At 44.4% G+C, this 15969-nt stretch overlaps 1 protein-coding gene across 2 annotated transcripts in view; it reads left to right on the top strand.

The window, feature by feature from the left end:
• CHN2 (chimerin 2) overlaps nucleotides 1–15969 on the top strand; it is a 290529-nt gene that overhangs the window by 134308 nt on the left and 140252 nt on the right. For both annotated transcript variants that reach the window (XM_032305767.1, XM_032305769.1), the window contains exon 2: nucleotides 14797–14835. In XM_032305767.1, coding sequence (XP_032161658.1) covers nucleotides 14797–14835 — 39 coding nt within the window. The remainder of the gene's footprint in view (nucleotides 1–14796; nucleotides 14836–15969) is intronic.

Raw genomic sequence — 15969 nt, 5'->3', positions numbered from 1 at the left:
TGAAATAGGTAGGTCAGCCTTCCCAAGATGACCACTGGGAGCACATTGTATTCTTTTTATGCGGTACAGAGAAGTTGGCCGACTTTGGGCAAGATACAGCCCTCCTTTGGTCCTCAGATTCCATTGTCCGTAAAATGGGATAGTAACGCCCATCTTTCAGTGCTGTTGGGGAATCCTATGTTAACAATATTTATGAAGGATCAGAATGTAGCAGGGCTTAGTAGGAGAAGCAGGACTCTGTAGTGGAAAAAGCTGAACAGACCTAGGTATGACTATTCAGTTCTACTACCTTTAACCCTGTGACTCTGGTCATCCTCGTGGTTCTGTTTATTCACCAATACAATGAGACTAATAATATCTATTTTACAAACTTGTTATGTATATAAAATAAGACCATACATGAAACATGCAAGAACATAGTGTAAAGAAAACCTTTCAGTAGTGGTTAAAACATCTATGTCTATGTTTATGATATAGCCCCAAAATTATCTCTCAGAAAGGAGAGTGTCATCTGAAATTTTATTTTATACCAAATCTCTTGTATTATAGGGTTTCTCAATTCCTTTATTTTGAACACCTACCTACTTTCTGGAAAAGACATACAGACCTGAAATTACCATAATCAATGATAGTTTTACCCCCTTATAGAGGTCACCTAATGAAATCCTTTTTAAAAAAGGAGGCTAAGTGATGCCTGGGTGGCTCAGTTGGTTGAGTGGCTGCCTTCGGCTCAGGTCATGATCCCAGCGTCCTGGGATCGAGTCCCACATCGGGCTCCTTGCTGGGGGAGTGGGAGCCTGCTTCTCCCTCTGCCTCTGCCTGCCACTCTGCCTGTGCTTGCTCTCTCTCTCTCTCATTCTGGGAAATAAATAAATAAAAATCTTTTAAAAAAATGAAATAAAATAAAAAGGAGGCTAAGAAATTTGCCCCAGATACACTCACAATTACGGATGTTAAATGTAATCGTACATAAACCTTTTAAAAGATTTTTCTTTTTCTTGCTAATCCCATGGATATAAAAGGGTATACAGTGAAAACTAGATCTCCCTGGCCCTCCTGACCCTCAGAGCCCAGCTCTCCTCCTGGGACAGTTTCTTCCAGGGAAGGCTTGGGCCCTGGCCCCACGGTGCTGGCTTTCAATTGTAACATCTTAGAGAGATTTCCAGAACCGTCACCTCATTCCTGTTAGCACCTTCCTTATTTTCCAACCACAGACTTTTTAAAGATTACTTTAAAAGGCAGCGAGGCTCAGTGGGTGTGCCATGGAGACCACCTGCAGGACGAATGGAAAGCCAGCGAGCTGCTCGCATGTCACGTAAGCGTGTGGCAGGGCCAAGAAGCTGTCCAGGGGCAGCAGCCTGCATGGACTTTCGCAGTTTTTACTCTGAAAAGGCTAATGAGAAAACCGTATGATGTGCTTTGGGAAAAAACATTTAGGTGACTCACAAAGTGCCAAAGATCCACGTGGAAAATTTGAATTGTTCCACAAAACGCAAACTGATGAAAAGCAGTATTGCTCAATTGGTGGATCGTATTGTACCTGATTTTAAATATGCACGTGTAGTCAAATGAATGAATTAAATATTACAAGTAGACACCTGATAATTTCATTGCTATCTCTACAAGGGCAAATATTCAGAAACTTTGGGGGAGGTCTGCTCATTAGGAAAATGGAGCCTGCCTTCCGTTACAGGTTGCTGGAGGCCCATTATCTAGCAGTCCTCTTGTAAACGAGCAGAAAAAAAAAAATAGACATGGGCTAAAATGTCACCTCTATTACCAAGGGCAGACAGGAGGCTTGTTAACTGGTTGACCTGCTAACCACGGAACCCCAGCATTTAGCAGGCTTACCTGTCCCCAGGTGCCACAGAGCCAGAACACCTGCGAGGCCAGAACACCTCCCAAGCACTGGCACAAAGCCAAGAGATAAATCACTTCCATCTCACCAGGACACAATACAGGCCTGGATAGAGGCCAAGGGTTCACTTGCTGAGGGACCTTCCCAGGCCAGGAGTGGAGAAGGAGCCCCCCTCCCCCACTGAGCTGGTATATTGGGGCATAAAGCAGAGCTTCTCTAGACTACTCCTCACCACTTATATAAGGCATGTGAAGGGTTTCTTCCGTGGCACATGAAGGGTCTTCTAGTTTCCTCGGGATTTAGATTTTGACCTCCACGTCAACTGAACAGCTCTGATCAGAGAAGCCAGGGTGGCAACATGGCAGCTGCTTCATGACTGAGAACGTAGGGAGTCCTGGGGCTGTCCACCAGGAGGCCCTGGAGGGCTTTCTAGCCCAATCTCTGTCTTTCCAAATGAGAGAACTAAGACTCATGGGGGAGCATGGCACATCACCCAGGAAGCTGAGAGTGTTGAGGTTTTCTCTATTATACCACTTTCCATAGTTTACTTTAATGACTTGTTTAACGTTTGCCTTCCGTGCTGGACTGAAGGCACCCCCGAAACAGGGACTGGGCTTGCCTTGCTAATGGCGGCGTCCTCATCCTGCAACACAGCACCTGGCACAGAAGTGTTTGCTGAAAGGATGGATGGATAGATGGGTGGGTGGGTAGATAGATGGGGAACGTGTGGAGAGATGATTGAGGAAAATTGTGAAGATGTGAGAGAAGGCATATACAGGACCCACCTCAGAATCTGGAATGTACCAGGCACTTACAGATTCCTTTCCAGGGTTGGTAGAAGACCTTTCTTCCTCTTCTGTCTCTGCACTAGGCCTTCCTCTCTTTGACTCTGAGTATAATATGGCCAAGAAATCTTTCTTTCCTAGCCAGTAGTGACATTCATTGCCAGGACCATGATGTGTGAGCTGCTTTCATGAGAATTTAGTCTGTCACTGCCACGACCACTAGCTATCCGAAGAGACACCAGTGCCCACAGTGAACTCAGAAAAGATAGTATTACAACAGGAGAAGAAAGTGTCTCCTCTAAATGGTAGGAGTAGAGCTGGCTGGAGGTACAGCTGACTATTCTCTAAAGAAGAAGCCATGCCTCCTTCGGGAAGGAGATAAATATAAGAATAATTGTCAGGAGGGTTCCTGGGTGGCTCAGTCAGTTAAGCATCTGCCTTTGGCTCAGGTCATCTGGAATCGAGTCCCACATCAGGCCCCCTGTTTGTTGGAAAGTCTGCTTCTCCTTCTCCCTCTGCCTGCTGCTCTGCCTACCTGTGCACTCTCTCTCTCTGTGTCAAATAAATAAAATATTAAAAAAAAAAAAAGAATTGTCAAGAGATGACTGACAAGAATCCCCCTACCTGTTCATTCCAACAGCACTTTTCAGTCTGACCTTGCTATATAACGTGTCACTTTTCTACCTTGTGCCATGGTCACGTGCACATGTGGCCAGGAGCCGGACACCCAGCAGGCGGGCACTTCGTGCTTGGTGAATGAATGAATGAAGTGATGTGTTTATTTCACCTCCTAACTGATTCCTTCTGGTCGGATTCTGCATCTCGCCTTCATAGCTCCACCAGTGCCTAGTGTACTACTTTGTGCCAAGTAGGCTGTAAGCTCTAGGTAAATATTTGTTGGCTGAATAAATGAATGCCCAAAAGGGCTTCTGGAGGAAAGCCAAGAAGAAATTCCTCTGATGAAAAGAATTTGTAAAGAGGCAGGCAGATGCTGGAAGGGAGAATGTGGGGGCAGGGGCTGTGGGAGGAGAGACAGGCCTCTAGGCTGAAAGGAGGTAGTGGGTGTGCGGTGGTCTCTAAAGAAATAGCAGAGGAGGAATGATAAAGGAGGAAATTATCCACTAAGAAAGCTGCTCCATCCTGCCTGGAGGAACCTGCATTTTGTAGAAACTTTGGGCAGGAAGTAGGGAGAGAGGGCACCAAGGGAGAAGATGGCCTGGGATAAGCAAGTGGTTTGGCAAGAAGTAAATGACGGTGATATCCAATGATACTCAAACTACAGCTCCTGTGTCTTTCACTTCCCCTGGCCCTCCGCCCGGCCCCTTACTGGAGGGAGCTATTCACCTCCACCTCACGGCCATACCTCCCAGAAGAGCTGTGCATACTCACAAATTCTATTTAACACTCACATTCACTTACCCCATTACACCCACCCACACTGCATTGCACGGTCCTCCAAAACCCCCTTGTTGCTGAAGCAGTGGGTCCTTATGCTTATCTTGCTTAAACACCTTCCGACATGACTGGCCACTTCTCCCTTTCTAAGTGTCCCTGGTCTTGCCTTTGATGTCAGCCCATCTTGTGGCTTTTTCCCTTATCTCTCTGGTCTCTGGTCAGTCCCCTCTTCCTCTCAAGCTTTAACTGTTGGTGCTCCGTGGGGGTCTGTAAAGTGCCTTCAGTCCTCACTCTGAATGTGTATCCGAGGTCACGTCATCTACTTGAATGGCCATAGCAGCATGTTGGGGCTTCCATTTCTAGATCACCAGCTCAGTTCTCTCTTCTGAACTCCAAGCCTCCTAGATTCGTTCACTTGGCTGTCCCATGGGCATCTCTTTCCAACAGGAAAAAGCCAAGTGCATCGCCATCTGCCAGGCCTGCTTCTGCTCTGGTCTGCCCTATTTCTGTGAATGGCATCACTCTCCGTCCAGTTGCTTATGCCAAAACCATTTGTCTTCTTCTGCTCAAGGCCAGTGTGATTCTTCTCTCTTTTCCTTCTCTGTCCACAACCAGATCATCACCAAGTCCTGTGGAGTCTACCTTCTCAACACCTTTTGAATTCATCCCATTTTCTCCATCTCCCCTGTCACCACTCGAATTTCGACCACTAGTGTCACCTGCCCAGCTCCCTCATTTCCCCCCTTATCTTCCCTCTCTCCCGTCTTCTCTTTGCCCAGTCCTGTGTCACACTGTAACTGGAGTCATCTTCTGAAAGTACAAATTAGGTGCTGTGTCCTTCCTGCTTTTATTTCCCTTTCCCTCTAAAACAGAGGTAAGCCCTTAGCATGGTTTTAAGAACCCTTAATTACCTGGCACGTTTATCTCTCTAATTCCTAGCTACTCTGAACCCTACATATATACACAGAAACACACAGACACAGACACACAGACAGACACACACACCCCCCATAGTCCCTGTGTTTCTGCTAACAGGCTGAACCACTTCTAGCTGTTCATGCCATGTTCTGTTTTGCCTCTGGTCCTTCCAGGCCATACCTTGGTCTGTGAATCATACTCCATGAGCCCATTTGTTCACAAAGAAACTCCTTGCCATTGGCTCCTATAGTAGATGTCTGGTCAAAACAGCATCTCCTGGACTAGGTGTAATTTGCTATGGTACTGACAGTTAGTTATGCTTCTCTAAGTCTTTGGAGCCTATAAGCCTTGATAGTTAAACTCTACTGCCCTGGGACTACTCTTGAAGGAGCTCTAAACAGGGATGCTCAAGGCCATGGGTATTGGCCAAGGCATGGGAAGGGCCTTACTGTCCTAGCCCCACTCAGCTTCCAAAGGTTGGGAGCTTCTGCAATAGACACTCCTCCTATACAACCTCTTGCTGGAGGATTGCCTCTATTTGTTTGTATCCCTTAATGGAATGTGAGTTTTGAGTCAGGGAACAATGTCTGTCTTTCACTCATCCACTGTTTATTGAGCATCTGTATACCTTGGGATACAACATTTAGGGCCATTCCTGTTGCGCTGTCTATGCCCAGCCGAGATGAGTTGGGGCTGAACCCAGCTTGGACTCCCATCACCAGGCCATGTGCTCTGGCTCAGGGCTCTGCCTCCCAGAAGAAGCATCTTCTCACACAAAGGTGCCATCCAGCTGCCAAGCCATTGCCAAGCCTGCTTGAAAAGGGTGCCTTTTTCTAATTCACAAAAGGTACTCAATAGGCTAATGGTGACCCAGGCATCAGAGAACAAGAGAAATGAGCCTCTTGCTCTCATAGTACTGTCTGTCTGAACAAAGAAAGAAGTAAGCACATAGTAAAAATGGTTCAGATGGTAAAAAGACTGCAAAGAACCAGAGGCTATCTGAAAGACAGCTTTAGATAAGATGGTCCAGGAAGACATCTCCAAGGAGCCAGACATTGAAGCTGAGATCCAGATGATAATTAGGCCGGCCATGTGGAAATCAGAGGGAAGAAACTGTGTGAGATCTCTAAGAGGGCAATGATCTTGATGGTTTCGAGGACGGAAAGAAAGGCCAGAGTGGCTGAGGCGTAGTGAGCCAGAGAAGAGAGAAACAATGACCAGGGAGAGGTGGCCAGGGGCCAGATCCCGCAGAGCTCCAGAAGCCTACTTGCCTCATTCACTGAGGTGTCCCCAGGGTCTGGCTCACTGTTTGTATTCAGTAAATACCTGTTGAATGAAAGACACTCACCATGCTCTGCATAGAGAACATTGGCCCAGAACTGAAGCTCCACGTGGCCCCAGTGCCCTCTAGTGACCACAGACTCCAGCCCAAGGCCCTCAGTAGCTTCATCATCTTCAGAAAAATCTCAGCTTAGCCTTGTCCTTGGGGCCCAGCCAAGTGTCTGGAATTTTATTAAATTAACTTACTACTTTCTTTTAGTTTTAAGAATTTGTCTTATTAATTATTCTCTGCAAGTAGGACTAAATCAGTGACAAAAATCCCTGACGTACAATCCACAGTGAGATGCAGACCAGGCCTTCCTTCTTTGCCCAGGCAAGCAGTTTTCAAAGTGAATACCTGGATGTCCAATTTCTCAGGGGAGTGCAGGGAGCCTGTAGAGGTGCCAAGCATTAGAACTCTTGTTTCTGTATTCCCTAGGCAGTGTGACAACGAGAAAGCTATCTGAAAGACAGCTCCTCCACATTTCCAGTTAGGAAGATCTCCAGGTCATCACGCAGCTCAGGTATGGCCCTATTTGGCCACAATGGCCTGACAAGACCACAGCTACAGGCTACATGCTCTGGCTTCCACAGAAGTTCTGAAGACTCAAGCTTTTGGGCATGATGTGACTGTTGGGGGCATTTTGAAGTGTGGGCACAAATGTGACATCCTGCTCATCCTATCATTGCTCAGTTTCATTTGGATCCCAACCCTTTCTGGGCCCATTAAGCTAATCACCCAGCAAGTACTGTTGATCTCATTGTGAGGCTGTCCCATGTCTGATTGAGAAAGCTGTTTTCCACCCAACTTCCCCAGAAGACGCTCCTTACCTGGAGCCTATTTACAAATGTGTATATCAAGAAGTCAAGAACAACAGCTGAGACCTGGCCCTTCTGGAAGAGGGGATGGCCCTCTATTCCCAGTGATGCCCCCTCCGCCCCCATATAGTAATTTATGCAGCTTTGCTTGAAGGATTCTTAAGGATGGGTCCTCTCCAACATTCCTGGGAGAACATTCTCTAAATTGGTGAATCTTTCACTGCTCGCGTTTTCCAGAGGCCCCACATATGTTTTTCTGTTGATCTAGTCACACGCCACTGAGCCCGCCGAAGGAATCTGGCTCTTCTTGAGGTTTACAAGGGCTTCCTCCTTAGTTGTCACTTACTCGAGTGTAGCACATGGCGTTCTCTAAATTTTCTTCATTAATCAGTCCCCAGATTCCTTTACACTTGCTCCTCAGGTGATTGCATCAAGTCAACATATTTCTGGAGCTGAAGAGGCCTAGAAGAATAGAGCCTTCCAACTGCAGCTACCAAAATGAATGGGATTAATGTGTTTCCACCTCACTCCATGGCCATATGTTTCCACAGGTTCACTCTGAGGAACGTTCCATGCTTCCATTTGCTTTCCTGCAAAGGCACACTTAGGCTTATCTGTGTATTTTCTCACTGAGTCTTAAATGTACAAAAATTAAAACGTATATTGGTGATAGCCAGTGTTGGTGAAGGTATGGGGATACAGGCATTCGTTCACACGTTGCTGAGAGTTCCAACTGATACAACTTTGGAAGGCCAGTTTTTAAAATTTACTTACAAAAGAGAGCAAGAGAGAGAGAAAGAGAGAGAAAGAGCAGGGGGAATGGCAGAGGGAGAGCGAGAGAGAGAATTTCAAACAGACTCCACGTTGAGCACGGAGCCCAGCACCGGCCTTGATCTCATGACCCTGAGATCATGACCTGAGCCGAAACCAAGAGTTTGACACTTAACCAACTGAGCTGCCCTGGTGCCATGTGGAACCCTGGTGCCATGTGGAAGGCTATTTTCACAGCTTTTGAAACAAAAAATATAAAGACCCTTTACTCAGGATTTAACATATCATTGTAGCTTTGTTTTTAGTAATGGAAAAATAAAAGTAGCCTAAATGTTCATCCTTTGGAAACTGTTATAAAGGAATCAAATTCATTTGGGTATTACTCATGGAGTAGAACACCAAGCCACACGTAAAAAATATATAATAATAATAATAATAATAATAATGATGATGCCAGTACAGATCTCTGCATACTGATGTGGGAAGATGCCAAAGGAATATCATGAAATTCAAAAGCAAATTGCAGAACAATGTATGTGATAGAAGACCATTTAAAAAAATTTTTATTCCAGGGGCACCTGGGTGGCTCAGTGGGATAAAGCCTCTGCCTTCGGTTCGGGTCATGATCCCAGGATCGTGGGATCGAGCCCCGCATCGGGCTCTTTGTTCGGCGGGGAGCCTGCTTCCTCCTCTCTCTCTCTCTCTGCCTGCCTCTCTGCCTACTTGTGATCTCTGTATGTTAAATGAATAAATAAAATCTTCAAAAAAAATTTTTTTATTCCAGCCATTTATAAGCCAGATTTAGGCAGAGTCACATAAATCGATCAATGGTGTTTTTTCTGAGGTAGGCGGCTTTCTAAGATAGACATTTTTCAATTGTTGGAATTTTTCTGTTTTTCCACAGTAGGTGTGTATTCCTTTTTAAGTTCAGTAAAAACAGTAGAGATGGTAAGTTATTTTTGTGATGCTTTTGATCGAGAAAATGAGTTTTTATGGTGCATGCTCTCCATGGCCCCTGTTGTCCTCTCCTTGGGCCTCAGCCATGGAGAAGCTTTCCATGCCCTGACACCGCAATTCTTCTTCCTTCCCCCAGAGTTCAGGATGGCAATGCGTCTTCTCAGGGTGAGTTACTTCAGCACAGAAGGTTTTTGAGATGACTTTAAAGTCTTAGCACGCAGGCCCCTTTAACCAGCTTTTCTTTGCTTTGCTTTTTGTTTAATATGTTTGGATTCTTTGTAGATTATTTCATACAAGTGGTCTTATGACCTACTTTTTTAAGATTTTGATCATTTTCTAAGCATTACATCTTTTTTTCCTCTCCCTCCGCCCCCTCTTTAATGAGAAGAGATCTCTGCTTCCCAGCCTGCTTAAAATTGCTCATTAATGTTGATTTCACAAAATTTTTAAAAGAGGGCCAAGGGGATTGGACATGACCTTTTGCTACAGAAGCCCTTGTGTCTTTTCTTTCGCCTTCCCTCTTAACTTCCTGAACTAAAACTCTATACGCTACCTGTGTTATTGTAAGGATTATTTTGGTTGGGTCTTTTTCTTCTACTTTATTTCCAGGGTGGTGATTGATTGATTGGTTGATTGATCTGAAAGACAGAGAGGACATGCAGTTGAGTAGGGCAAAGCGCAGACTCCCAGTCCAGTGGGAGCCTGACATGGGGCTTGATATCAGGACGCGTGAGATCATGACCCATGAGATCACAACCTGAAACAAAACCAAGAGTCCAAGACTTAACCAATGGAGCCACCCAGGCGGCCCTAAAAATAAAATCTTAAAAAAAGAGATAGAGAAACAACCTAGCATTCCACGAATTTATTTCTCATTTATTTAAATTTTTACACAAACAATATGATCAGAAAATTAGAAAATGCAGGTGAGCAAATGAAAAGTAGAAATCACCTGTATTTTCACTATCAAGTATAGCTACTGTTAATAATTGGGTTTATAGTCTTATAGATCATTTCTAAGTGCATATCTTTTTTCTGAAACTGGGACTATATTTAATAGACTGTTTTATAACCTGATTTAATACTCAATGTTACCATAAATATTTGCCCATGTCGTTAAAGAGAGAGAATGATAGCAAGCATGGAGTTTACTGCATTCCAGGCACCAGACTAAGTACTCATACATATTAGCCCATGCTCTCCTCACAACATGCTGTAGGTTGGGCAGTATTATTACTCCCATTTTGTAGATAAGAAAAATTGAGGCACAGAGAGATGAGATAAATCGGCTAAGGTCAATCCGCTGGTAAATGACAGAACTAGGTTTTGAACCTAGATAGTCTAGCTCCAGAGGTCATGTTGTTGACCACGAAGCTCTGACCCACACCATTCTTTTCACATCTCTATTATAGGATAATTTATTTAACCACTTCCTCTTTCTGAACAGTTAGATCCACTGTTGTTCACAAAGCAGCAATGAACACCTTGTTCATGTATTTACCTGTACGTGTTCATGTACAGCCTTAGGCTAAATTCCCTTGGATAGAATCGCCAAGTCCAAGAGTTTACACACTTTTTAAAAGTTCCAATGCCAATTAGTTAATATTTTTAAGCAATATATTTTCTAAGTCTTTTTGACCCTTTTTGTTCTTTTCCAAAAGTGTGTAACTGTCTTCTGGGTTCAGTGATAGTTTTTTGTTTTTTGTTTTCTTAAAACACGGAGCTTCTTCCCTTCTACGTCCTCCCCCCTCCTTCTGCATCGTACTCATTTCTCTAAGACGTTTAACAAAATAATACAGTTTCCACGAGTATTAAGCTTTATGGTGTCAAAGTTCTGGTACCTTACACCTCCCTCACTGTAATTCTTCGATGGGGTTCTGTACACAGATGGAATGCTGCCCACCCTTCGATTTGAGGTCAATCTTTCATACAGCTCTTTTTTTCCCCCCTTTTCTTTATTTAGTCTTTCAAGCTTTACAAGAGTCAAAGTAACAAGCCTGTTATGCAATATATTTTTTTTCCTGATTCAATACATGTAAATGGGGTGAATGTGTCTGGCCAGGATGGCTGATGTGTCAGAAACTTGGAAGACAGAGCTTGCGGGTGTCCTCTCACTTGGGCCTTGCTCTTGCTCTATAACCTTGAGAAAGCCACTTGATCGCTTCTGTGTTTCATTTTCCTCATTTGCCAAATGAGGACGGTGAACCAAATGACCTAGAAAACCTATTCCCAGTTTGGGGGTGGGGGGGATTAAAAAAAGTGTCAGGCTATCCAAGTGTGAAGTAGAGCTTTGAAAAGTATTATGTGAACTTGGGGCAAATGTGCACGTGGGTGGGGTAGTGTTGGAGGCAGCTAAAGACGCATTTCAACATATTAAAAATATTTTGTGCCTTGTGTCTTGACCGAGGTCTCCTAACTGTGCTTTAGTGGTTTGTGAAACATGTCTCTAAGACCAAGGTAATTATAGTTGTTCCACTGAAGCATGACAAATGGCCTCTCACTTTGAATTCTTTAATGGGAGAGAAAAACCTTCCATGACAACAGCACTGGAACTTAATTACAGGCCCCAGATCCAGGGTAAGAAGAGAGAGAGTCGAGGCTGTGGTCTAGGGGCGGGAGACTACCTGGGGAGAACCAGAACAGGCTGATATAACACTGACAACAACACGATGAGGACATCAGTGGGGCTACACCAAGAACTCGACATTGGCCAGGCACTGTCCCAAGAACTTGAAATCTGGTATCTCCTTTAATTCCCACAGTGACCTAAGAGATAGTTTGGGAGGTAGGCAATTTTATTTCTTCTGTTTTATAAAGATGAGTAGCGGGAGGCTCTTGAAGGTAAGTAACCAGCTTCGAGTTATTCAGCCGGTCATTGATCAGAGGTGAAATCTGAACTTTGGGAGTTTCCTTACTTAACACAGGCTTTTTGGGTGCCCGTTACATGCCAGGCATCCTTGTGGGGGCTGCAGATGCACAAGGGAATGAGGCAAAATGCCTGTTTATATGGAGTTTGGCTAATAGTGGGATGAGCCCTGTGATAACAAGCCAACAGATCAATAATTTCAGACGGCAACAAACGCTATGAAGGAGAGTGACCAGAGCTGGGGGAAGGCTGCTTTACACCAGACTGTCAGGGAAGGCCCCGGGGGGTGACATGTGAGCCAAGCCCAACATAATAGAGCAAGTCAGCCATGCAGAGACGCAGTGGGCCCTCCACAAGGGCGATGGCCGGGGGCGTGGGAGAGCTTAGCTTGTTCTAGGAACAGAGAGAGAGAGTTAGCATGTCTGGGTATGTGTAAAAGGACAAGATGTCTGCAAAGAAGTCAAAGAGGCCGGTGGGGACTAGATGACACAGCGCCTTGTGGGCCACAGTAAGAGGTTTGTATATCTTATTCCAAATGTAGAAGGAAGACACTACAGAATTTTAAGCAGGGAAGCATGATCTCCAGTCTCTGTAGGCGTCCTTTTTCACCTCTGTGTAATATTACTAACAAGGAGCAACTAAAAAGGGGTGAATTATTTCTGTAGCATACAGGGAAGCCTAAATGAAAATTATAAAAAGTCAGGGGCCAGTGTTTCAGATGAAACAAAATTCTTCTTCTTGTTCTTGTTGTTTTTCCACAAAACAACAGGACTGTAATGGACAGGGAGGAAGAGATCCTTTAATCTAAACTTCTGACTTCAGTTAAGAAGACCTTTCGGGCACATCAGTGGCTCAGTCAGTTAAGCATCCAACTCTTGATTTTGGCTGAGGTCATCATCACAGTTGGTGGGATCGAGTCTCACATCGGCAGGCTCCATGCTCAGCCGCGAGTCTGCTCGAGATTCTCTCATTCCCTCTTCTGATGCCCCTACCCCTGCCCTCTCTCTCTCAGATAAATAAATAAATCTTTTTAAAAATGACAGAAGACCTTAGGAGAGCCAAGAGGAGCATCTGAGCTCCATTTAAAACCTGTGTAAAGAAGACTGCTTCTTCTCTTTGGGAATCTTCCGTCAATGTGCCGAGAATTGCACTCTAGGTACTGACCATTCTTTTTTTTTTTTTTTTTTTTTTAAGATTTTATTTATTTATTTGACAGAGAGAGCAGTCACAAGTAGGCAGAGAGGCAGGCAGAGAGAGAGGGGGATGCAGTCTCTCTGCAGAGAGGCCGATGCCGGGCTCGATCCCAGGACCCTGAGATCATGACCTGACCCGAAGGCAGAGGCTTAACCCACTGAGCCACCCAGGTGCCCCGGTACTGACCATTCTTGACCACGACTTGGTCTGGAGATTATGCTCCCCAGAACAAATCTCATCCAAAATAATAAGACATTATAGCTTTGTTTAGATGACATCTCAGGGATTTGCATTTCTGTGCAGTCTGGTTTGTGTGTGTGTATCCTTCTCTTTGAAAAATATTTTTGAAAGTGCCATCCACATATTAACATACAAGACCTGATTTTTCTGGACTTGGCAACTTGATTTATTTTATTTGAATGCTTTCTATAAACAAATACTCCTGTTAATTCATTAAAACTGGTTTATGTCATATATAGGGTGAAATTAGTGGCTTGTTTGGGTTAAAAGCTCACAGTTGGAAGAAACTATTCTACTTTGGCAGAACTATAAGGAATTTCACTTTTATTGGCAAACTAAGTTTGAATAACAACACAAACCATCATTAACACACTGTATTTGTGTGTGCATGTGTTTGGGTGTTTATGCATTGGTAGGTTCCCGACAATACAGACCTAAGAGTATGGAGTTATTTGAATGAAACTATATTTGGAGGCATTTAGTTACCTCTGTGATTGGTGGACCCCAGAGAGCAAGACATTAATTGTGAAAGAATTTAATTTAAGCTACACAACTATAATTAAGTAGGATTTGGGGAGGTTCACCACTCTTGTGTTAGTTTTTATACAAACAACATATTTGTTTCTCGGGAGGGGAAAAATTCTCAAACTATCTCAGCGCAAGAGGTCAGAGAAGATCTAGTCCTTGGCACAAAAGTGGTATGTGACAGTAGCATCAGGACACGGGGCAGTTGGGAGGATAGCTGTCTGATGCTTTGGGGGTGCAGGGTGATGAAAACAGTTCCCTCATATAAAGGTGCTGAATTAGAGAACTCTTACGGTTCCCCCAGCTCAGCATTCTGTGATATCCAGAGGGAAAGGATTCTCCCCTCTGGCTGTACAAGCTACAGTACGTTTTACCAAGGCCTTATGCTACAAGCTCAGGACAGCTCTAATAACTCCGTCAGAATTATAAATTCAGCTGTCAGCACTGGGATTGTTGAATCGACTGAACAAGCAGATTTTCTCCCATTGTCTGTTTTCTAGATTGATGAATAACAATTTCGTCCTCTCCATTTTGTTCTCACTCTTTCACTCTGACACTTCTGATTGCTGAGAGGTGTTCTAGAAATTTCCTAAGTCACACACTGGAGTAAATTCAAGGAGATAATGCGATTCCAATTGAATCATCGGTGTCTCTGCTGTCAGACCCAGTCATTGTAGGAGTTCAGTTGGTGGAGCTGCACAACTTCCCAGATTTAATATTACATACTTGCCACTTTACGTCTTGCCCTCAAGTCTTAATAAATGGGCTAAAGGTCTGATGGGAAACTGTGAGATAAATTATATGTTTATTATGCCAAGTTAAGTAAATACCATTTGAAAGGATTACTGGAGGGTACAATCAAGTTAATTGCTTTAAAAATCTTTTTTGATTTACTGGGCTCTATGAAAATGGTTAAGCAATTGATTTCTGTCACGGTAAGTGATCTGAAGAGAGTGGTGTTGGGTCTGCGAGGGTTGCCATGCGTATTTCCTCCCTCCTGGCTGGAACTGTCCCATAAATGAGCAGAGAGGGCCCCCTGGGACCAGAACGCAAGTACTGCTGACAGACTGTTGTTCCTCCAAAGAACACACATGTTGACAGTTTGACGTTCAGGCTGACAGACTGATTTCTTTTCTTTTTTATTCTAGATGCTGAAGAATACCAGCCTCCAATATGGAAATCATACTGTGAGTATTTGAAACGAGACTCTCCTCAGAGGTCTTCTGTCGGCCTGCCTTTTGAACAACTCTTGCCGTTGATTTAATGCACTCAAGCAGTCCCACATCACGGCACTGCAAACCCAAATTTTTCTTTTTTGACTAAGAAGAGATTTGAGACAGAGCGGACCACACAGCCTTTTCCCCTGGCTGGGACCCCCAAGAGCAGGCTGCCTGTGACCCACTTCAGGAATGCTTAGAAAAAAAGAGACATTCTGACTCCTCGCCTCTTGGTTTGCAGTTGGTCTTTTCTTTTTTGCAAAGCCGGTCAGCAAGGGTGAATGTGTGATCTCCAGTGAATTACATTCTTAGCTGATCATCCTATAGCTGTAATATCATATGCATTGGCCACAGAAAATATTAATAGATAGCAAAGACTAACATATGGTCATTACGGGTGGCACCTTAGATACAGATCCTAACTGGTCATCAGTCAGCAATTCAGCTCCCTTCATGAAGGCAGGCAGTTGTCATCACGTCACGCTCATTTTCTCTTTCCTTACTATCATTTGCCTAAGTCATTCTCTAAGAGCAAGAGAGGGAAGGAGTGGGGTAGGTGGGAAACCCGCTGTGCTGACAGCCAGGGGACACATGTTCTTGTTCAGGCTCTGGGTCTGGACAGCAATCATAAGAGTAATTAGTACCATCGTTATCGATGTTACCATTGTTTCTCCCACCCGTGAGACCTGCCCCGTGCCAGCCGCTGTGCCAGCTGTGTGTCTGAGCTTTCAAATTCTCACCGCAGCCCTAAGCGACGGTGGCCACATACAAGGAAACCACAGCTCAGGGAGGTTCAGTAACTTGACATATGGTCTGCATCTCTGAGTGCATTGGACTGGCATGCAGAGTGGAACCCAGAAGCAAGCCTGACCCACAGCCTGCAAGTTTTCAAGACGTTTTTCCTTCCACTTAAATTTTTTTAAAGATTTATTTATTTATTTGAGAGAGAGAGAGAGCATGCGTACCAGTGCAAATGGGGGAGGGGGCGGTAGAGGGACAGGATCCCCAGGTGGACTTCCAACGGAGCATAGAGCCCTACATGGGGCTCAGTCCCAGGAACTGTGAGGTCATGACCTGAGCTGAAACCAAGAGTTGAATGCTTAA

This window comes from Mustela erminea, chromosome 11 (genome assembly GCF_009829155.1).
Source record: "Mustela erminea isolate mMusErm1 chromosome 11, mMusErm1.Pri, whole genome shotgun sequence".
In the NCBI taxonomy this organism is placed as follows: Eukaryota; Metazoa; Chordata; class Mammalia; order Carnivora; family Mustelidae; genus Mustela; species Mustela erminea.
This window is presented reverse-complemented; position numbering and strand designations above follow the sequence as displayed.